Source organism: Callithrix jacchus, chromosome 12 (genome assembly GCF_049354715.1).
Source record: "Callithrix jacchus isolate 240 chromosome 12, calJac240_pri, whole genome shotgun sequence".
Classification (NCBI taxonomy): Eukaryota; Metazoa; Chordata; class Mammalia; order Primates; family Cebidae; genus Callithrix; species Callithrix jacchus.
Window position 1 is genome coordinate 97005073 of NC_133513.1, and position 23033 is coordinate 97028105.

Here is a 23033-nt window from a genome sequence, read left to right on the forward strand (position 1 = left end):
AATATCTGCTTTAATGTAGGTTAGTAAAAATATCATTTGAAATGTTATGGAATTTATGTTTTGCATATAGTCTTGTGTTGTCTTATAATTTAAATAAAGATTGTTTTGTGTGAACTGTGGGGTTGTTGATTACATGTGTTGGATCTTAACTGAGATTTCCTTAGAAAATAATGAACTTGTTCTCATTGAATATTTTTATAGTACTTATATTATTTTCCAAAACCTTATAAAAACTGTAAGTCTCCCCCACCATACTTTCTAAAATGTTTTGCTCTTCAATTTTTTAAAAAAGAAAGCATCCATTACAAATATTTATTCCTATATGCAAAAATAGTGTTACTGAGTGTTATATAAACAGAAGTCTTATTGAAAGAGTAGATTTATAATTCCAAAAGATCTGTTTCAATAGAATAAGATGTTTATTTTAAGAATCTTTATGCGGAAGAGTAAATCTGAAAATTACAAGTAATCTTATTAAATAATGGTGATATATTAATATTATTTTATTAAAGTAGACTTCAAATAAGCTCTTTATCAAAAATTTTATTGGATAAATATAGAAATTTTTCTAATTTGCTTTACTACTTCACAACAACTGGTTATTCTTCTGGATAACCTAAAAACTTTCAACATTCTACTAGTATAATAGAAAACAAATTTTGGGTCAGGCACAGTGGCTCACGCCTGTAATCCTAGCATTTTGGGAGGCCAAGGCGGGCAGATCACTTGAGGCCAGGAGTTTGAGACCAGCCTGGCAAACATGGTAAGACCCCGTCTCTACTAAAAATACAAAAAAAAACAAAAAAAACAAGGCATTGGTGGCACATGCCTGTAATTCCAGCTACTTAAGAGGCTGAGGCATGAGAATCATTTGTACCTGGAAGGTGGAGGTTTCAGTGAGCAGAGATTGCCCACTGCACTCTCCAGCCTGGGTATCAGAGGGAGACCTGTCTCAAAAAGGAAAAAAAAAAAAAAAACAGAAAAGAAAAAAATTTAAACATTTTACTAGTATAATAGAAAAAAATAAGGCCAGGCACAGTGGCTCAGGCCTGTAATACCAGTATTTTGGGAGACCCAGGCAGGAGGATTGCTTGAGCTGAGAGACCAGCCTAGACAACATAGTGATAGCCCCATCTCTCCAAAAAAATGCTGGGCATGGTGGTATGCACCTGTAGTCCCAGCTACTTGGGAGGCTGAAGCAGGAGGATTGTTTGAATCCAGGAGGTCGAGGCTGCATGAACTGTAATTGTGCCATGGCACTCCAGCCTGGGTGACATAGTGGGACCCTGTCTCTCATTAATAAATAAATAAATAAAGTAGAAGAAGCTTTTCCATGTTAGAAAAAAATGAACTCAATTTTTTTTGAGAATTTTCATAACATATTTTAGTGCATTTGACTTTTTTCAGTATTGTAAAGGTTAAAGCACATTACTAAATTTAAGTACTAGTTATGTTCTCTTAGGAAAGATCTCTACTATAAAGAGTTAACATAGGTGACAGAAAAATTAAATCATCTTGAGCTATATTGTTTTACAGAGTAAAAAGCGACAATATGACCAGGAAATTGAGAATCTAGAAAAACAGCAGAAACAGACTATTGAACGCCTGGAACAAGAGCACACAAATCGCTTGCGAGATGAAGCCAAACGCATTAAAGGAGAACAAGAGAAAGAGCTGTCCAAATTTCAGAATATACTGAAGAACCGAAAGAAGGAGGTGAGTGTAAACTACTGTTTTTAATTACTAAAGCTTTTTTAAATGAAGTTTTAAGACTATCTAAGGAATTAGGAGTACTAATAATACTTGATAGGTAAATAGCACTCATTCATTCTTTCATTTGGTCTTCTCAGCAGTCATATAGGTTTGTAATAAGGTCAGGCATTATTTCCATTTTACTTACTCCAAGAAAACTGGAGTAAGAGAGGTTTTAGTTACCTGTTCATGGACTACCCCTAAATATCCACCTAAACCTTGAACCAAATCTTCAAATTGAGTTTAATCCATTTTCCAGTCTACCATTGTCCTTTTATTAATGCTTCACATTTAAGTTCTTATATAAAAGTAATTTTTCAAAAAATTACTATGTTGTGTTTGCCAGTGGCAGCAGTAAATCATTTTATTATTTATAAGTTATTTGTTATCTTTAATTAATACTTTAAATAATTTTGTTGATTAGCTTTTATTTCCTTTCATGGATATTGTGCCGAACAAAAGCTGAATAACCTGAAATTTGACATGATATCTATAACTTATCAAATTGTGAGGTACTTTGAAGAACTAGAAGTGGAACATATCTGTAAAGTCATTTGATTAGAATTCGTTTTCTCATTTTTCCTGAAATTGTTTTATATTGTTATAGAAGCTATTTGCAGTATGAAAGATTTGTCATTGCTTCAGAAGGAAGATTTACATATTATATTAGTATCTCTTTTTTCCCAAATTAAAACAAAACTAAAAGAGCTTACATATAAGCAATTTTCAGAGATAATTTTATGATTTATTCTACATCTTCAGGGTAGGAAGAGGATTTGCCTTTTCATGATATAAAAGATTCCAGGGACAATGATTATGATCAATTTTATTAGGGTTGGAACAAACAGACGCCTCAGCCAAACTAATAAATGTATTTTCACTTTTGTTACAATCTCAAATACCCAGATTCATTGACTTTAACATTTGAATTAAGAAAATTAAATGTCATATTGCTGAATCTTAAGGATTTGCTTTAAAAAGGATAGAGTCAAACATTAATAAATACGTGATTTTATGATTTCTTTAGATGAAGATGAATAAAATGATAAGTAATTTTATTTGCTATAGCTTCCATTTTTAAAAATCACTATTTTATTACTATTTCTTTTTTATGTAGAATTGCTGTATATACTGTGAGGTTTGATGTTACTGGGCTAAATGTTAATTTCCTCACAAGTAGTTTTGAGATGTTATTCTTTATATCAGTTAAATTTAAAAATTTGTATGGATAAATATATGGTTTAATCCTAAATATAAAAGTCTCAGTTATTGTTTGGGAGAGTTTCAGCCACTAAACATGTACAAGATCATGATATGCATATTTTAAATAATTACATTATGGTTTTTTTTTTCCTTATTGCTGAACTTCTTGCATTTGGGGAGTCTCTTCCTTTTAATGGTGATTTGGTTTCATGAGGGATTACTGATGGGAAAATTTAAATACACTGTGTTAAATCAAAATCAGTCTCTTTCACAAACCATCAATAGCATGTGGTGATTTGCAATCTGGTTTCTTTTGGTGCTTCTACTTGTAAATATGTGATTGTTTTTCATAGTTGGATTACGGATCTATTGTTAGATGAATATACTTCTAGGATTTTGAAATGATTAAAAGAAGGAGCTCTAAAATATACTTCATCCTATATTTTACCTGCTATAATAAATCATAGCTTACTAAACTGTTACTTTAAGAGTGCTTATATTACCAATTTTTAAGTTGACAGGCTTGGCTTAAATTGTCAGCAAAGGGGACTGTTATTCTAATACAAGATGATCAGGTACATTTATTTTTACCACACCATGTATAAAATGGTGTGTTTATGAAAAAACTTAGTGTCGATTTATTTCTCCTTTGTGTATTCTAAAACTTGCTTTTCTTATTTTTGGCCTCATTAAGTAGATTTTATTTAGCATTATTTCTTTCGTATGATCTAGCCAATTATGAAATTTTGCATTTTTATAAATGGCATTAGCTTTCCTTATGTTCAATATTTCCAGCTATGTCAGTAGATACGTTTATAATTTTATGATCTTTCAACAAGGTCAGTTGAATTTATCACCTTTAGTTCAGCATCAGTACTGCAAGTAATTCTTTGCTGGTTGTCTTTGGACCTTTAAGAGAGAGAATGATGTATAGGGATATTTAGCAACTGATTAACCTTTGTGTGGTGTAATGTCCCTTTCTGCACTGAGATTATGCATGTTCTATTCTTTCATTCTTTTTCACCAGACTAACACCTATGCTAACGCATGTTGAAACGAGCTTTTTAACAACTTTAATATCTGACTTGTAGCTTATCTGCTCACATAAATGCTTGCTGTGGAGAAAGTATTATTTCCCCACCTCCTGCATGCTTATACACTGTAGGTTATAAATGAAGTGGAGAAAGCACCCAAAGAGCTGAGAAAAGAGCTCATGAAACGCAGGAAAGAGGAGCTTGCACAAAGCCAGCATGCTCAGGTAACAGCAGCAGCTTAATGCTACTAAAAACAGAAAGCACCATTTTCTCACAGCTCAATAAACCGTGGTTGAAAGGGTAAATTTTAAGTGTTACTATTATGTGATGCTGACTTCTCCCCATTCAAAAACTCCTGGGATCTTCTTTATTTAATACTAAATTCATATTAATGGTGACATTTAAGTTGCTAATATGAAATTAAGTGAAATGTTTGGAAATTTGACCCAGATGAAATAAACAAGTATATGAATGTATACACCACTGTTATCTGTTTTAATCTTGATGGGAGCTTATATTTTTAGGTCGTAATGCCAATGTTTGATAGAAAACTTTTAGGACGTAAAAATAGAGGATGGTATATAAGCTTTGTGCTTACAGAAAGTATGCCTATTAAAAGGCCATTATTTCTATAAAGTTCAGTTAGAAAAATGGCAAATGGTAACTTTAAATGGTAATGCAAACATTTATCACTTTTAAGCTTGAAAACATAAGCAACTTTAAGACCAGATTTTAAATATTAAGTACCTTGTTGTTCTTTTTGGTTCAGAATCCAGCATTTAAACGAATAGACTATTTTTACCTGTAGAAGGCAACTTTAAAGCAACTTAACCGAGGCTTTGATAAAGTTGAGCCTTGTCATAAGGTGGATAAATTCTTTACAAAGTGAGATAAATTACTATTTTTAACAGAATTTTCTAGAATTATCTTATATGACAAAGTCTTTTTATATGAAGGAAAGTGAATCTTCTGATTAAATTTATACTAAGCCTGGAGGCAAGGATAAAAGAGCTCAGTTTTCTATTACATAAGTCAGTGAAAGGAAGAAGAGATGTGGATCATGTATTGTTCTTTGGATTATCTTTTTAATGTCGTTTTATCTGATTTAGCAAGTGGTTCCCAGACTTCTGGATTTTATAGACCTATAAAAAGAAACATAGAAACGGTAAAAACCACTGGGGACCATGACATGCACTGCCATTGAAATTTTTTTTTAAATTTTGCTAAGTAAAGATATTTTAAAACTGCTGTTTACTTGTCATCATCATTTCAAAGGAGAGAATATTTTTAACATGATGAAAATAAAAATAAGGAAAATCTAATATTAGAATTTAAAACTTAAATAAAACTAGCTTATCTGAATAAATTTAGTTTGCTTTTGTTTTTTTCTTGCTATGAGCCATTAAAACATTTTGTGTTGGCCTGATGTGGGGATTACTACTTTAAGGTGGTTAATAGCAGACACAGTATTTACTGTGTGTCAGGCTTTGTTCTGAATGCTTTATACACATGAGCTTATTTAATCTGAGTTAATTACTCTTGAGGTAGTCTTATTATCCTTATTTTAGAGTTGAGGGAACTAAAGCACAGGAAGATTGAGTGACCCTCTCAAAGTCACTTGAGTAGTGGTAGAGCCAGGATTCTCATCCGGATGAGTTTGGGTACATGTTTCACACACTGACTCACTGCATCATACTGCCTCTCATATTTAAGCTACCTACTCTGTGCTGCAACTTCAACTCTCATCAGCTTGACCCAGTGGTTCTTGGCCATGTCTTGTTAACAAGTAAAGAGGAAGTTCTTGCTGGCCACACATGTACTTTTGGTTAATCTGGATTTCAAACCAGATTAGAACAATATGGTTTTTGCCTTATAAAGGAATATAGACTTTTATTGAATCCAAAGGCCATATCTCAAATTCTAAAGTCGAAACTGATAATTAGTGTTGAGTAAATTAGGCAATCCTATGTTTTAATAAGACTTTGTTGGTGATTTTTCATATAATTTTGGGAACTGGCGTGTATTTTCTGAGTAGAGCTGAAAGTAATCATAAATTCCTTCAGTAAACCTAATGAGAAATTTAGTAATGTAACACATTTTTAAAGTATTTTTATCTACTGCTTTAAGTGAAGGTACAAAAGCTTTATAACTTTACAGTCTATTTCAAACTTTTTTTTGAAAATTGATAAGTAATGGTCATACAGTTATGGAGCTAGAACATATCTGATCATTTAAGTCCAGTGGTTTTCAAACTATACGCACAGGAACTTTTAAGTTTGGAAGAAGCAACTTTGGGAGTCCCTAAGAAGGCAAGAAGGCTGGGCTGTAAGCCCCTGCTTCTGCTTCAGCTAAAGCAGCCCACCACTCTTGCTGTGTTTTGTAAACTGGGATTTTTTGGGTTGAGTTTTAAAAAGGGGGTTCTACTAGTTTAAAAAACAACAGCAACACTCTACAGTTTGGAAACCACTGATCTAGTTCAAATCCTTCATTTTACACACGAGAAGGAGGTTCCTCTGTTAAGTGACTTGTTCCAGCCTCAAGAAACTCACATTTGTATAATTATTCTTTCCGTTTACAAAAAGTCATTCAGATATATTCTTACCTGGGAAGTGCATTCTATTCTGATCCGCAGGGTGTTGCTCAGGTCATGATTCAGTCTTTTCAGTTGTCATCTTGTGCTGTCTTCAACGCCCAAATGCAGGACGTAAGTCCCACATGTCAGTGGGAGGATGGTTTCTCCTGTTTTACCTGCCTTTTCTTTGACTCACATGTGCCTTTTCATTGCTGGCTTCATTTGCCAAAATCTGGATGATTGATAGATGATACTGTTTATAATGACAGTAATAGTAATAACCTGACTTTAGAGTACAGTATTCTTCAGAGTTCTCACATTTGATTCTCACTGCCACCACCCTAATATAGGGATAGAGTTGAATAACTGTTTTACAGATGAAGAAATTGAGGCACAGAAGACTGTGATCTGCCTTAAGTCACATAAGAGATTAAGGGTAGAGCTGGAACTAGAGCACTTTTAACAGTGTTCTTTTTTCTGTCTGCCCCACCACAAATTCTAATTTGAGATTTCCATATTTTTTCAGAAAAATTAAATATCCTTTCAATAGCACAAGCTTTGCACATGTGAGAAATTGAATGCTGTGATTAGATTTTTATTTTTGTGTGAAGTGCCATTTTGATTGCATATGTTTGTGTAGATGTTTTAATTATGGATATGGTCAGAAAAGCCATGTTAAAAGTAGTGATTTTTAATTCCATTTAACTCTATTTTCCGTTGATTCAAGTAGTCAATAAAGAATAGTGAGTTGCTATTCTCTTTATTGTAGTTTTAAGTTAAGTCTGAAATTTCAAGCTGTATTCTTTCTTGTAGTTTCCATAGGGAAATAACTAGCTCATTTAACACTATAATTTTTGTTTGTGGTGTTTGATATATACAGTAGGAGCAGATAGAATACAGCTTCATTTCAACCCCTCCTTTTTTCTCTCCTGAAATTAAACTTGTTTCTTATTATTGGCAGCTGTTTGACTCTTTTTACAGTTTTCTAAGAGAGTAAGCAAAACATTGATTTTTGAAAGGAGAGGGAGAAATTATGAATTACGATCACTTTTCTGATCATTACCATTTTTAACCTTTCTTTTTATTTAAAATGATTAAATTCTATACAAATAGCCCAATATGTCATAACCCTTTCTTACAGTTTTCTAGAACCCAAAGTTGTATTTTTAATGTTTACAGTTTTCTGATTAGTATGATAAAATTGATTATCTGAATTTAAAACTCGTACTTTTAAAGGGCACTGCTTTTATAATTTATGTCTTTATTTTTAAAAATGATTTTTGGCCCTAATAGTTTGGGTTCTTTTGTTGTTGTCTTTTATTTGTTAATCAAAGTGATTAAGTTCATCTGTTATTTTTTTAAGGTGAATGTAGTTTGTGTAATCTTTTTGAAATGTGAGCACTCTTTTCGTACCTGAAAGTAATTTCTAATTATAAAGTCCATTGTGAATGTTACTCTGTTTGGCTTTTGAAGTTAGGAAATTTAGTGAATGTGTAATAACAACATTTTGTTTTGAGATAATGAAATGTATTGATTTAGTTTGTAAGGGACCTTTTCAGATAATTTTTAGCTTTAATATAAAAAATCCTTTAAACGGTATCTGAGTACATAGTCATCTAGATTCTGCTTAATTATTCATATCCATAGCTCTGTAAGGCAGCTGGGGTTTTTTGCTAACTCTAATTGTTGGGGCTTGTATACATTGGACTTCTATCTGCCTGTCTTGACTTGTAGCTGTTGATCCCTATCTTGTCTTCTGGAGCCACACAGTGCTAGTACTGCCTAATTCAGTATACAGAATAGTCAGAGCGCTTCTTTACCTTTTGTGAGTTACCTGCTTTGAGGAATACTTCTCTAGTTCTGTCAGGCAGTCTTTGTGAGGGATGGTTTCTGAACCCTTTATTCCCAGCTTTGAGTTTTCTGTGGTTTATTTTTGAACTTTGAAAAATGTGATACTAAGGGAAGGCATCCACTATTTTTGTGGTCTGAGACTGAGGCTGTTGATACTTGGGACCAATTGACTGAAGCTCCTTGAAGTCAAAACTATCTTTCATTAATTTTAGTAACCTTCTAAGTAGTATAGTGCTCAGCATTTACTAAGTGCTTAATAAAGATTTTCTTTAAATTGAACTTGTTTTAGACCTAAATATAGTAATATGAACAAAAATTGCATAGATGAGAAATGACATTTACTGTTTTAGTGGCACTGGCTTGTATTTACCTTTTTCATTTTCCCATAAATATTTATTCACCCCATCCTTCACTTTTGCATTTGATTTTTTTGTGCCTTAAATGTAAGATTTATATTTATGCTAGTTAATTTAGACCCATTGTTTCTACCTACACAGATTTTTTTTTAATCCTATATGTAAACCAATGATAAAAATGTTGAACAAAAGAAAACCCTTTGAAATTTTTGCAGGTTACATTGTTTATTGAACAAGTTTGTATATAGAAATTTTACAATTGAAATTAGAAAAACTTTAATTTTTATTGCAAATGGTTGGTAGGAAAAAGAAAAACTTGAGCAACTTTCTGTAACTACTTAAAAGATAGGCTTGGAGATTTCTCATCTCCTTAAGTAAAATTCAGAAGTCCTTATTCTAGATAGAGGAATTTAAATATTCATTGAAAATTTTTTCAGTGATACTGCTTTAATGATAAAATTTTACAGGTGACTATAGCCAAGTTGGTAATTGTATTTTATAGAGGCATTCATTAGTCTTTTCTTTTGCTACTATATATGTATTTATGCTAAAATACAAATGATGATGCAGATGAGACAGCAGCATTTATGACACCAAATTAGTTCACTCTCAGGCACAGATTGTATCACCTCCAGAGATTCAGGATGGTAGCAAGGCAGCCATTCTGAGGAGCAGAGTGAGACTCTCTGTGCCTTGAGGAGCTGCCCGGCAGTGATCCAGGCCTCATCAGACTGTAAGGCCTCGAGAGTAGTTCCAAATGCATGTTAGGTTTTGATCTTCTCGAGGATGTGCAAGAGAGGGGATTACAAGTGAAGTTCTGCTTCAATTCTGAATTCTAAATCCACACAAAAATTGATTGAGTAGTCCTTGAGCTAATCACCACCTGCTGTAACCGCCAAGAGAGGGATGGAGAGATCCAACTTTATGTTTCTTCAATTTGGATGTTATTCCTTTTCTTCTGTAAATGTATGATTCTAGCAGAAAGACTATAATTAGTCACTTTAACATTTCCTTTTTTTTTTTTAATACAATAATTGAAGGATGTTTTTCTAAAGCAAAAATTTGGTATTTGGGCAGATAGTATGTACTCAATAAATATTTGTTGAATGAATTAGTGAATCCCAAACATGTTTGTAGAATTCTGTGATTACACAGATTTTCTTGATAGATTTATAGTATGTAACTCAATTTCCTATCCCCAGTTTATATTTCTCTAGCAATGCATTATTTCTCATTAAGTCCTCACACTAGTATTATTCTTTTTAGGCACATGCTGTAGATACATAAACTATCTTCTGTTAGGAAAGTCATGGTTTTTCTTCCTAAAATTTATCTCCTAAAATTCTTCCTCTTTAGTTGCCTACATTCTGGTATCTGTTTTACTTATTAGCTCTTAATTGCCTTTCTTCCTACAAGGTATTTCTTTTTTCTTTCTTTCTTTCTTTTTTTTTTTTCTTGAGACGAGTCTCGCTGTGTCACCCAGGTTGGAGTGCAGTGGCATGATCTCGGCTCACTGCAACCTCTGACCTCTGGTTCAAGCAGTTCTCCTGCCTTAGCTTTTTGAGTAGCTGGGATTACACACTTGCGCTACCATGCCTGGCTAATTTTGTATTTTTAGTAGAGACAGGATTTTGCCATGTTGGTCAGGCTGGTCTCAAACTTCTGACCTCAAGAGAACCCTCCTGCCCCGCCTCATGCCCCTGCCCCATCTTGGCCTCCCAAAGTGCTGGGATTACAGGCATGAACCACCTCGACCAGCAACTAAATTTCTTATTTATTCTTGTTTTAGTCACACCATAGTGGAGTGAGTAATCAGTTTTAGAAGCTGCAAATTTATTGTTCTCTCAAAGATGCTAGTATATAGGGCACTTTAATTATGAGTGGGCTGTATGCTAATTCTGTATGTATTTTATTCTTAGTAGTGAGTTTAGAATATTATGTATTCTAATGCTTTTTCCTTGGGCTGAATTGGGTGACTAATACAATTACATTTGTGCTATATAATTTTGGTGATTTTAAAATTCAGCTAACTTTGCAAACATGGTTTGGAACTCTTATTAACCACTAATATATACAATCATATAGATAAATGGATGTTTAGTTCATTAGATACTTATTGACTGATGATTAACTGTGTCTAATAGGAACAAGAGTTTGTTCAGAAACAACAACAAGAATTAGATGGCTCTCTGAAAAAGATCATCCAGCAGCAGAAGGCAGAGTTAGCTAACATTGAGAGAGAGTGCCTGAATAACAAGCAACAGCTCATGAGAGGTAACTTTTTTAAAAATAAGAAATACTGCAAATGTAGAATTCCTTTGTGACAGTAGAAGTGAACATAAACATATAACTCTTAAAATTTCTTCTTGCCCAAATGATGCTGGAAATGTATCTGAAGAATTCTGTGTAGTCATTATGCCTTATAGTTGTTAGTATACCTAATGGCTGCATGTTAGAATGGCATTTAAAGTACTTATTTCCCCTAACAAATTAGCTTAGTTTTTTTTTCTTTAATTAAGAAAGGTTATATAGAATTTTGGTGTTCATGGTAGGACATTCTCTGTTTATACGACATTAGAATAGAATGAAAAGAGGTAATAGATACCGTCTTGCATTGGTTAAAATTTCACTTAACAGATCAGAATGTCAATAAGTTAGTGTATTTAGAATACTTTTATGTAAATACTAAAATGAAAAGCAAAGTACATTAGTAAAAAAGAGCAAAGTGACATTTTGAAAACTGCTGTCTTCTAGCTCGAGAAGCTGCAATTTGGGAGCTTGAAGAACGACACTTACAAGAAAAACACCAGCTGCTCAAACAGCAACTTAAGGATCAATATTTCATGCAAAGACATCAGCTGCTTAAGCGCCATGAGAAGGTTAATGAAAGGAAAATTTCTTCATTTTTTTGTTTGTTTTAAAGTTTGCAAACCTCTTTAGTTTTGAAGCTTTCATTTCTTAGGTAATGAATTTTAGATTTCCTTTCTGCCTTTTATCCTACAATTTCTTGGATGAAGTTTGGAGTAATTAATTGTATCTTGATCATGACTGCAAACTTCTTTTCTATAAATTATGAGGAAATAACTAATGTCAATGCATAAAAATGTTTTACACATTCTTATCTTCATCTTGGCTCTCAAAGGTAGTTATTTTGGCTCCATTTGTGGTTCAAATGTCTTAAAGTATGTACTCCTTCTACTTATCAAAAGAGTTCAATATAAGACTCTCATCACTAATAACTTTCTTCTCTTTTTATTCTTTTGAGTCAGAGTCTTGCTCTGTCACCCAGGCTGGAGTGCAGTGGCACTCAATCAGGACTCGCTTAACCTCGAACTCCTGGGTTCAAGGGATCTCCTACCTCACCCTCCCAAATACATTCATGTACCACTATGCCCTGCTAATTAAAAAAAATTTTTTTTGTAGAGACAGGGTCTAACTATGTTGCACAGGCTGGTCTCAAACTTCTAGGCTCAAGTGATCCTCCTGTGTCAGCGTCCCAAAGTGCTGGAATTACAGGTGTGAGCCACCAGACCTGACCTAACTTCTTATAAGTTATTTTTTGCCTAGTATTTTGCTGGTCACTGCAACAAGGGAGGGAGGGAGTAATTATAAGAAATAACAACAAAATGACATATTTGAATATGCACATGGGTACTGACTACTTTTTCTGTATCACTGGATTCTATGTAAAACTCTCTTAGGAAACAGAGCAAATGCAGCGTTACAATCAACGACTTATTGAAGAATTGAAAAACAGGCAGACTCAAGAAAGAGCAAGACTGCCCAAGATTCAGCGCAGTGAAGCCAAGACTCGAATGGCCATGTTTAAGAAAAGTTTGAGAATTAACTCAACAGCCACACCAGATCAGGACCGTGATAAAATTAAACAGGTAAATATGCAAATTATTCTCTACTCTTTTAGATTTTAAAGTTTTGAATGACCTTCAGAAGTGCCACTGATTCCTTTCTTTCTAAACATTTAGAGCCACCTTAGGCTTGTTGATGTTCACTTTAACTCTGCAGGCTGGGGCTAGATATACAGCACATACCAATTAGTCTTCCCCTGGATGGTGGTCAACTCCTGGGCTCAACTGGTCCTAAGACCAGCCCTGGGAATGATATGACTTGGACAACTTTTCAGATCAAGAGATATTGCCTCACCATGATACTTCTGTAGTCATGGTCACACATACAGATTAACTCAGATCACTAAGCAGATAGGAGGATCAAGGTTTTAAGCAGAAGTTCCCGCTCCCCCTGAAGCTGTGTTGTGGACTCCAGGTTTGAGTGACAGCATATTATTACTTGTAGCTTCAGTTTATTATGCCTTATTTTGTTAAGTTCCTTCGTATCTTCAGAATATATAGAAATCATATGCTTCTTAACTATAATTTATCCTTTTTTCTTATAGTTTGCTGCACAAGAAGAAAAGAGGCAGAAAAATGAGAGAATGGCTCAGCATCAAAAACATGAGAATCAAATGCGAGATCTTCAGTTGCAGTGTGAAGCCAATGTCCGTGAATTGCATCAGCTGCAGGTCAGATACAGAAGCTCCCCAGCAAAGCTCCTAGGATTTGGCAGCACGCATGGCTGGTTTTGAGAGAACAGTAGCTAGCTAAAGTCTACTGCACCTTACTTACGAGCATGCTGGGGTTGAAAGTTCTGTTTTTTGTATAGATCCAAATGAAGATCAGTTTAGTGTCATAAGCACTTGGTGTAGATTATATATAACCATGATTCATGTAAACATGAAGTTAAATTGTAACCTAAGAAATTGAGTCTTTCAAAAAACAGTGTTGAGTATTGTTTTTAGTATATTTTACAAGAAGATATGGAGAATTTCAAAATGATGTAGACAGTTTTGTTATATTCTGACTTTGTCAGATTTTGAAATTAAAGTTTCTTTTCCATTTAGAGGAAAATAATTTATTTTCTTCTAGATTTTTGAAATAAATGATAAGTTTATGGGAATTTTTCTCCTAGGAAATTTAAGTTACTTGAGGGCTTATTTAGGACCTTATATAGCGTGTACAGCCCATCTAAAATGTTGAAGATTTTAGAGTAGTATATAAATGTGGGCATCTATATATGTACTTAATTTACTAGAGTAGAACAGATCCTAATAGATTGGCCTAATAGGCCAATAGAACAGTAGCTCTGTTAGGCCTACCCTTTAGTACCAGACCCCACATTCTGTACTCATGGGTAAAATGTATGCAAGCTGCCTTCTCTAGTCTCACTTTTATGAGCAAATCATCCTAGAAAGGAAAAAGGAAAGTTCAAGCTAGTTCTTTTTAAGTTCTTTTTGTATGGTATGTAATAGATCTAGCTTCTAAACTTGTAAAAATGAAGCTGTGATTCATTTCCTAATTAGTGGCCCTTGATTTTTATAGAGGAAAACTTGAATCTCAGTAATAGCATGATATTTGATGAGTAATTTATTATTTTGGAAGGTAATTGTATTTGTGAGAAGTTGCTTAGTTGATCTGAATTTTTTTTAAACCCCAACTTTATTTTCAGAATGAAAAATGCCACTTGTTGGTTGAGCATGAGACACAGAAACTGAAGGAGTTAGATGAGGAACATAGCCAAGAATTAAAGGAGTGGAGAGAGAAATTGAGACCTAGGAAAAAGGTAATTTTAAAAGCTTTAAAATGGTATGTGTGTACTCATCCATCTACCCATTTATTGGCTCTTTACCTACTATGTATCAGGTACAGTGACAGGGGTAGGAAATAGAGATAAAAAGATAAAAGGTTTAGAATTTAGTGATAAGCAGTTATGAATTGGTAGGGTCATTGCTCTGAAGGTGGTAAGTACAAGATACAGGGGAAAGGAACAGAATGTATAAGCAGAGGAGGAGGAGGAGGAGCGCTTCAATCTGCCTGGGTAAGTCAAAGAAAGTCTTCCAAGAGGGGATGCCTTGCAAGCCAAGTGAGTCTTGAAGGAGGAGTGAGAGCTTACTAGCAGGATGGGCTGATTGGAGTGGAATGGAACAATTTGAGTATAGAGAAGAGAATGAGTGAAAAAGAATCCTATAGAGAATTGCAGATTGTTTTGTATCATTGGAGTATAAGGAGGGGTGTGCCGGTGTGTGGGCATTAGGGAGGAAGAAAAGGAGGAAGGAAGCCATGACAGCTGAGTCTGAACAGGCCAACTGGTGCCATATTAAAAGGCCCTGGTATTCTATGTAAACTTGAAATCTGGTAAAATAGGGATGGTGTCTTCCCTGCCCGCCTTGTTGGTACTTGACTCCCTATTCACCTGGTCTTACTGGCTAACCATTTTACCTGAGTCTTTGCTACCACTATATGATCTCTGACCCTTTGCTACCCTCAAACTTAAACCTATATGTTTTGGGGGAACTTCCTGCCTACTATACATTTCTGCCATTTCTTTCTTCCATCCATCCAATCAGTCAAAGAAATATATATGTAGCTATGTGCCAAAGGAAGTCAAATGATTAAATGAGTTCATAGTGTGTTGGGTTTTTTTTTAAGACGGAGTCTCATTCTGTTGCTTAGGCTGGAGTGCAGTGATGCAATCTCAGCTCACTGCAACCTCTGCCTCCCAGGTTCGAGTGATTTTTCTGCCTCAGCCTCCCAAGTAGCTGGGATTACAGGCAGCCGCCACCACCATACCTGGCTAAGTTTTGTATTTTCAGTAGAGATGGGGTTTCACTGTGTTGGCCAGGCTGGTCTTGAATGCCTAACCTTAGGTGATCCACTTGCCTCAGCCTCCCAAAGTGCTGGGATTACAGGTGTGAGCCACCATGCCCAGCCCATAGTGTGGCTTTTTAATTTAAATTTTATTTATTGTCAAATTTTTTGAATAGATAATACATTCACATAGTTTAGAATTCAAAAGGTACAAATGATAAACAGTGAAAAACCTCCTTTAACTCCTTGCATCCTAGCATCTGCCTCAGATACCTCTTTTGAACTTGTTGACAGTGGTCACAAGTGAGTTGCTAATAATCAAATCCTATGGCCTTACCTAACTATTCTCATTAAAAGTCTTGTTTCTTAAAATTCTCTTCTCACCTGGGTTTTGTGACACAGCTGTCTGTTCTTTATCACTTTTTGTCTCCTGAAATGTAGACATTTCTCAGTTTTGCCCCTTTAGTAAAGAACAGTCTTTACCTTGATGATTTTATCGCTAGTCATGGCTTCAACTATTGCATATGGACAACTCCAAACTTAATGGTAGCAGTTATATAGAGCACGAATTGTAGAATCATACGGATGTGGGTTCAGATCTCAGCATTGACACTTACTGATTAATTTTGTCACTTCTCATTTCTAGGCCTAGTTTTCCTAATTTGTAAAATAAGAATGATACCACCTACCTAATTGGTGGTGTTCATATAGCAGGTGTCCAGTGCCTCAGCTATAGTCATGGTTCAGTGAATGGTTGCTATTGCTATTATTTCTTGTTTTTATTGTCAGTTTGAGCACTAAGCGCCCATTTTCCATCTGGGTGTTCTGTTCCTCCTCATTTCATCTCCGCCTGGCGGTTCTTTTATTTGGTCACTGTATATCAGTAGCACCTATACTCAACCCCAGACATTCTGTACCTGCTCTCCTTTCTTTGTTTTTCTTTCTAACAATTCATCGCCACCAGACACATTTGTTTATCGTCTCCTCTTGTGAGAATATAAACTCCTTAAAGGCAGCACCATGATTGCTTCATTTATTGATGTATGCCCAGTTTCTGGAACAGTTCCGGGCACATTGTACAGATGACTACATACCTGTTCATTGTTGACTAAAGGCTATAAACTCAGTGGACATAAAATCAAACTCAGCATCCTATTCCTTCATCTTCCTCTCACATTTCCCTGCTCGCTGTACTCCCACTCACTGTCTGATGTTCTTCTCTACATTGCTGTTTTCTTAATTGACATCTATGCTAAAACCACAATTGTTTTTAATTTCTGTTACACCCAACTTTCAGTCAGATGCCAACTAATTTGGCCTCTTCATAACGTGTCTCCTTTCTTTCTCACTGCTATCCTGCTTGCTTACATTGTTCAGGAATGTTGTAATACACCTTTTAGTTTCCAGTTCCCTTTCCTTTCTTCCCACTTGCCTGCCATGGCCAGAGGATTTATCCTCAAGAACATCTCTGACACTGTCACAGTGCTGTTGATAAATCTTCGGTTCCATCAGAGCAAAATGTAAATGAATGCCTTAGTTGACTGTGAAGCCTTCATAGTGCCACACCTGGTCACAGTCACCCTTTCTAGCTTCCTTTCCCACTAGCCACTTTGTTCCTAGTCCACGTTCTAGCCTTGGGTGTAATCACTACTCCTCACACCAGCTCTTCGGCTTCCTGCCTTTGTGCCATGTTTTGTCTCCGTCTGTCTGGCCTGCCTTCCCCATCCTACCTATCAAATTCTTATCTTTCCTTCAACACAAAGCTCATGTTTCACCTCTTCTGAGAACCCCTCCTATATCCTTCCTTCTTTTCCTGTGCTTTGTACTTCTACAGCACCACTTATCCCTGAATCAGTTGTCTGCAAAGCCATTGATACCTGTAACAAGATGCCATAAACGGAGGCTGGGGAGTCTGAGAGCAGGGTGCCAAAGTCAGGCTCTGGTAGGGGCCACCATTTGGGTTACAGACTGCCTACTTCTCACTGTGTCCTCGCCTGGTGCAAGAACTCTCTTTAGCCCCTCATGAAGGCACTAATCCCATCTGGAGGGCCCCACCTTCTATCAATAGTACCCTCACGTTGGGGATTAGGTTTTTATATGGGTTTAGGGGCACAGACACATCACAACAGTGCCTCTGATATTTCTCAAGCACTTAGTTTTTGCTCTGTATTATGGGGGTAAAAATGATTCTGGTTTAGATTGTGCCTTTAAGTAGCTTATATTATAGTCTAGTGTGAAAGAGAAAACAGGCGCATCGTAACTAAAGTAGCAAGTAGGCAGGGGTAAGTGCCATGTGGGAGAAACATAATGGTTAATAATATGTACCATTGATTGGAGTGCATAGTGAGTGTAAGTACATCATTATCACATTTAGTCTTCACATAGCAAATTGTCCCTGTTTTTACAGAAGAATTAAGTGGTTCTCTAATACAGAGAAGGTAAATAATGGACCCAAATTGTCCATTTATATGGCCAAGCTGGACTTGCATATAGGGCTGTGGAAAGCTTATGATCTTAAAAAGTTAAGTAAGCATTTCTTCTTCTTGTAATACACAAAGAAAGTGTTTTGGACAAGTAGTTTTATCTTGGCTGTCAGCATAAGTTCTATATGTAATACCAGCACATAACAACTTCTTTTTCCCTTTGTTTTTAAGACACTGGAAGAAGAGTTTGCCAGGAAACTACAGGAACAGGAAGTGTTCTTTAAAATGACTGGGGAGTCTGAATGCCTTAACCCATCAACACAGAGCCGGATTTCCAAATTTTATCCCATTCCTAGCTTGCATTCCACCGGATCATAACAATGGAAACATCTGTGCTTGGGTTTGGCTTTTTCAGTATGTTGTTCTGTTCCCCTCATCTTCTGCCACAGTCTGTATCAGATAGCTCACGAAGACAATCACCTGCCTCACCTTCTAGGCATTTTTCTTTTTTGGGTTTGTTTTTTGAAAGCAAAGATGAAGGGAAAACGAACTAAGACAGATGCTAGGCTGTGTTGCCAAAGTAGCATCTTGCAGTAATTCCCTAAAGCGACTTTGTATATTAATCTTAAAAATTATGTTCTTTAGACACTGCTACCTGAAAACTGTTGGAGAAATAATGTTTAAAGTTATTTAAGAAAAACTGTTCCATCACTAAGTATTAATAAATCCTCTTTACCTGACTTAACTTCTCAGTGATGCCTAAATCTGTAGTCGAAGCTCTGCTATAGGGAGTTGGGATCATTTTCTTTTGGTGGATCAGCTCTCATAAAAAAGCTATGATTTGCTCAAAATATGCTATTGACTCAGTAAATGAATATATTTTATCTTTAAATAGGATCAACCTCTTTTAAAAGAGAAAAATTATTTCAGTGATTTGTCAAAATGAATTACCTCTTTTAGGCATAAGCCAATAATTGAGGGTGCTAATTTTCTTAAGATAGTGCCTAAAACACTAAATTTCGGTCAAGTCCTAAGTAGGATTTTCTTTTTGGTCACCGAGGACAAAAACATCCTTAGAATTAAACATTATTGTTTTGGAGTTTTTGCTTCTCTTGCCATTTGATAGAAATTTTCATCCTAAAATACATGTACAAAGTTTAGAAAGATGAAAAAAACAGGTAGCTTTTAGATTGCAAATTGGAAATGTGGAACTCATGAAATTTAAGGAATACAGATTTAGCTGTCTCTGTTTATTTTCTAAAATAATACCTAAGCTGGTTAAATGATTTCTCTCCATCTTAGCAAATTGTTTAAAACTGTTACAGGCCTGCAGGCTCTGAGTTATATTTATAAATATGTCTTCTGAACTTAATCTTAAAAGAGGCATTTGTTCGGAATACTTTTTTTATATTTAGGCAAATGTCAGAAATTACTTTTCCTTATCTTGAAATGAGGCTACTCACATCTTGGTTTTATTTTGTTTCATGTTTAAATCATTCACTTTGATTTGAGTGGGAAAAGCCGGAAGCCTTTATCATGTGGTTGCTGATGTGTATAATTATTAATGAAATGTTCACTCCTAGTCCCGTATGAGGCTTAGAATTTCAACCACATGTCAGGTCGGACAGTATTATAAACTGGACTTTGCTGTGTGAGACAGCACATTTGTAAATGATGCTTGCTTTGCTGCCTGCCATTTTCAACCTATTTGCTCTTAAGAGTGCTAGGTACCAAATTGTGAAAGTTTGTTTTTAGTTTTATTACTTTTGAGGCTGGTGAAAAATTTAAATGTAACTTTGTGGTATCACTGATTCATATTTAGAAAATGTAAATGTCTGTAGCACTTTCTTGCAGTTAATTTGAAAACTTTGGATGCCGAACCTTATTTTGTCAGTGGTTTAGATGATTTAAAAATGCATGTGCGATTTTAATTTTGTAATTGTTTTGACAAGCATAATTGGACAGCTTTGTAGGTAGCCTTAACTTCTGGCCAAGTTTGTTTTTTATATAAATATATACACATATATACATATTATGTATGGTTGTAAATTCATACACATCACATGAATGTGTTACTGTATACAAAACTCCTAATGCTTTATTCTCAAATGCTGGGTTGAAAAATGTTTTGAAAGCCTTTTAAAATATATATCTTTATAAAGTAATATTGAGGATGATAAAAATTGTTTATATTGTTATGATAAAAATAACAGTATAATGTTGCCCAGTGTATTTAATGATTTATTTGAAGAGGGATTGGGGAGGAAGATTTTCATACCACTTTCTCCTTTGAAATTTTCAGTTTACTGACTTTTAAAAAATGAATACTTCAGGCAGTAGACTTTTTTTTTCCAATATCATTTAATTGATACCCTTTGTGCTAAATAGTTTGTGGTGCCTGTTAATTTGATCTGAATATTTGATTCTTTCTGTTCCTTTCAACTTGACATTCAGAATATTGACTCAAGGAGAGAGGCTGAGAGTGGAATGGCTGACGCTGGGGTAAGGTGGTAGCAACTCTTGGATCTCCCTTAAAACTGCCTTTTGGATTCAGTGTTCGTGCTTGAGTTCGCTTTCAAATATGACCATGTTCGTGTGGGTGCAGGAATGTACAGTGATACGTATGTAGAGGTAAAGCACTCATTTTAATACTTAAAGTTTTATAAATCCTTTCAAAAAGTGTTTTGTTCTAAAATATGCTGTTAGTACTCAGACCAGCCCACCTCTTGTGAGGTCCTGTATACAAATAGATGATAGTGATCTATCTTTCTAGCATGAAGCATTAGGTGGGGAGTGGGCGAGGGGCACAGACTTCTTTGAAATCAAGTAGTACAGTCAAATCTGTTGATTTGGTTGTTTTATTACTGGGCAGAATATGCCATGAAACACACCCTCATCAGTCACCTCCCCTCTTTTCCCTGACTTGTGAACACACCAGACCTGCACACTTCTGCAGATCCAGCTCCTAGATCTTGGGGCATCCGGCCACCTTTCCTCCTGTCAACAACCATAGGGTGTGAATTGCTGAATTAGCTGCTATTCTCTGTGGAGTCACATTAAGCTTTTTCTTACGTTTTTCTGTGGGGAAGCTATAGGGTGGGTAAGAAAAAAATGTTGAGTGCTTTTACTTTGCTGAAAATATTAGAACTCTCTTGTGACAGTATACAGCAAATTGTAATTAAATATAAACCAGAACCAGAGCTACCTCTAAGTCATATTTCCTCAAGCACAAAGCTCTCAGGCATATGAGACCCACTTTAATGAGGGTCTCTGATTTCTTGAGCATCAGCAAGTTTCAGAAGCGACTATTTTTTGTACTCTTCCAGTTTCCTTGTAACTACACACTTTTCCCATTCCACACTGTGCTTAAATGACAAAGACTCTTCTGGGAAGCCAAATTCTATCCAAGTATTAACTAGAGATATTGTTAATTAAAGAAAATCTAGAACTGAAGTGAAAAAAGAGTGTTCCAGTTCTAATAGTCTTTTCGTGAACAATTCTTTTCTGAGAAATGATTTTTATAAGAAATGGGGTGATACTTTAAATGCTTTTCTTAAGTTGAAGGCACAACAGTTAATGGCTGTATGGTTGCTGTTCTGTTGCTGACATGGTTTTGATAAAGCTTTAACATTCCTGCTACTAATCTTGGTGTAGAGTGTTTGCCAGGTTTAAATGTTGGCTGCAGCTTTTTGTGTTCCTCCTCTGGTTTGCAGTGTAATGAGTTCATAAGCTAAATTTTCAGAAATTTTGTTTCAGATTATGCCTCTTGTCTACTTGGGAGCAACATGTCTTTTCAATCATGGGATTGACACATGAAAAATAAAGTTATTTCTTAATCAATTTTGGGAAGCAGTCTTTTATTGAGAATCTTTGAAACTGGAGTGTCCTGCCTGAGAACACTCTGCAGTTGTTGGTCCTAGTTATATTGTAAAACTTGCAGTCCTCCAGGTCTTCTGACCTTCCGGACATAGTATTTATTCCTAGCTGTCTGTAGTCCACAGCACACACGGAAGCACACACTCACAAATCGAGTTTTTAGCTGTAACTTGCTGGGGGATGTCTTTCAGCATGCAAACCCCTCCTTTGGGAGGTGCTTAAAATACTTCTATCAGTCTATGTTTATATGTGTATGTTTTAAATTTCTTTCCCCCCTTGGGTTGGATGATTTTTCTCACTAAGTATTTCGCAAATCATATGACCTCACTTTGGCTAAAATAATCTCTTCGTCATTATTAACATTCATGCAAGATTCAGTAGACACTAGCCAGCATCACTTGGCATGTGTCCAGCTGGAGGGAGGCATGGAGTGTCATTTTCTAATCAGGGAGCATTACGAACTATCGAACTCATTCTTGAATTAAAAAAAAAAAAGAAACAAAAGATGCTCAGATCCATTGCCATCTAGCTGAGGACATAACCTCATATCTGCCCATCCTCTTTCTGAGTTTTGTCCAGAGAAGGTAGTAAGTTTGGACTTGTACCCTATTTTACTTGAGCATAAAACTTTATGAAGACTTTGGGTATCCTAGTAAGGTAAATCTAGTAACAAGGGAAAACTGCTATGTCTGATCAATCAACAGAAGGATCACTATTAAAGAGGATATAGTACTTGAGCCCCTAAAGCTACTTTTTTAAAAGGGTCAAAACATCTCCCCCTTTTTTTGGAAGTTTTTTTTTATTTTTAGTTTTTTGAGACGGAGTCGTGCTCTGTCACCAGGCTGGAGTGCAGTGGTGCAATCTTGGCTCACATGCACCTATAATCCCAGCTACTCAGGAGGCTGGCAGGCAGGTTCAAGCCATTCTCTTACCTCAGCCTCCCGAGTAGCTGGGATTGTAGGTGCATGCCACCATGCCCAGCTAATGTTTGTATTTTTAGTAGAGACGGGGTTTCACCATGTTGGCCAGTATGGTCTCCATCTCTTGACCTTGTGATCCACCCACCTCAGCCTCCCAAAGAGCTGGGATTACAGGCATGAGCCACAGCGCCTGGCTAGGAAATTACTTTTAATAAAAACTACAACTAAAAAGTAAAAAAAATCAGCCTTTGGGTAAAACTACTTAATTCTTTTGAAAAAAATTCTTCAAAAGGCACATTGTATTCCTTTATTATACACAGTAGTTTTCATTAGACAGTAAAACTCCAGTTGTTTGAAATCTGGAGGCTGTATGAACTCATTTTTATT

At 35.5% G+C, this 23033-nt stretch overlaps 1 protein-coding gene across 2 annotated transcripts in view; it reads left to right on the forward strand.

The window, feature by feature from the left end:
* The window catches only part of SLK (STE20 like kinase), a 60975-nt gene extending 39285 nt beyond the window's left edge, over positions 1-21690 (forward strand). Inside the window, exons 12-19 of one of the 2 annotated variants that reach the window (XM_002756578.6) lie at positions 1537-1716; positions 4121-4213; positions 10913-11042; positions 11523-11647; positions 12470-12658; positions 13180-13305; positions 14289-14402; positions 18082-21690. In XM_002756578.6, the coding sequence (XP_002756624.1) occupies positions 1537-1716; positions 4121-4213; positions 10913-11042; positions 11523-11647; positions 12470-12658; positions 13180-13305; positions 14289-14402; positions 18082-18228 (1104 nt within the window). In that variant the 3' untranslated portion in view covers positions 18229-21690. The remainder of the gene's footprint in view (positions 1-1536; positions 1717-4120; positions 4214-10912; positions 11043-11522; positions 11648-12469; positions 12659-13179; positions 13306-14288; positions 14403-18081) is intronic. The other variant, XM_002756579.6, reaches the window with a different exon arrangement.
* The last annotated feature ends 1343 nt before the right edge of the window (positions 21691-23033 follow it).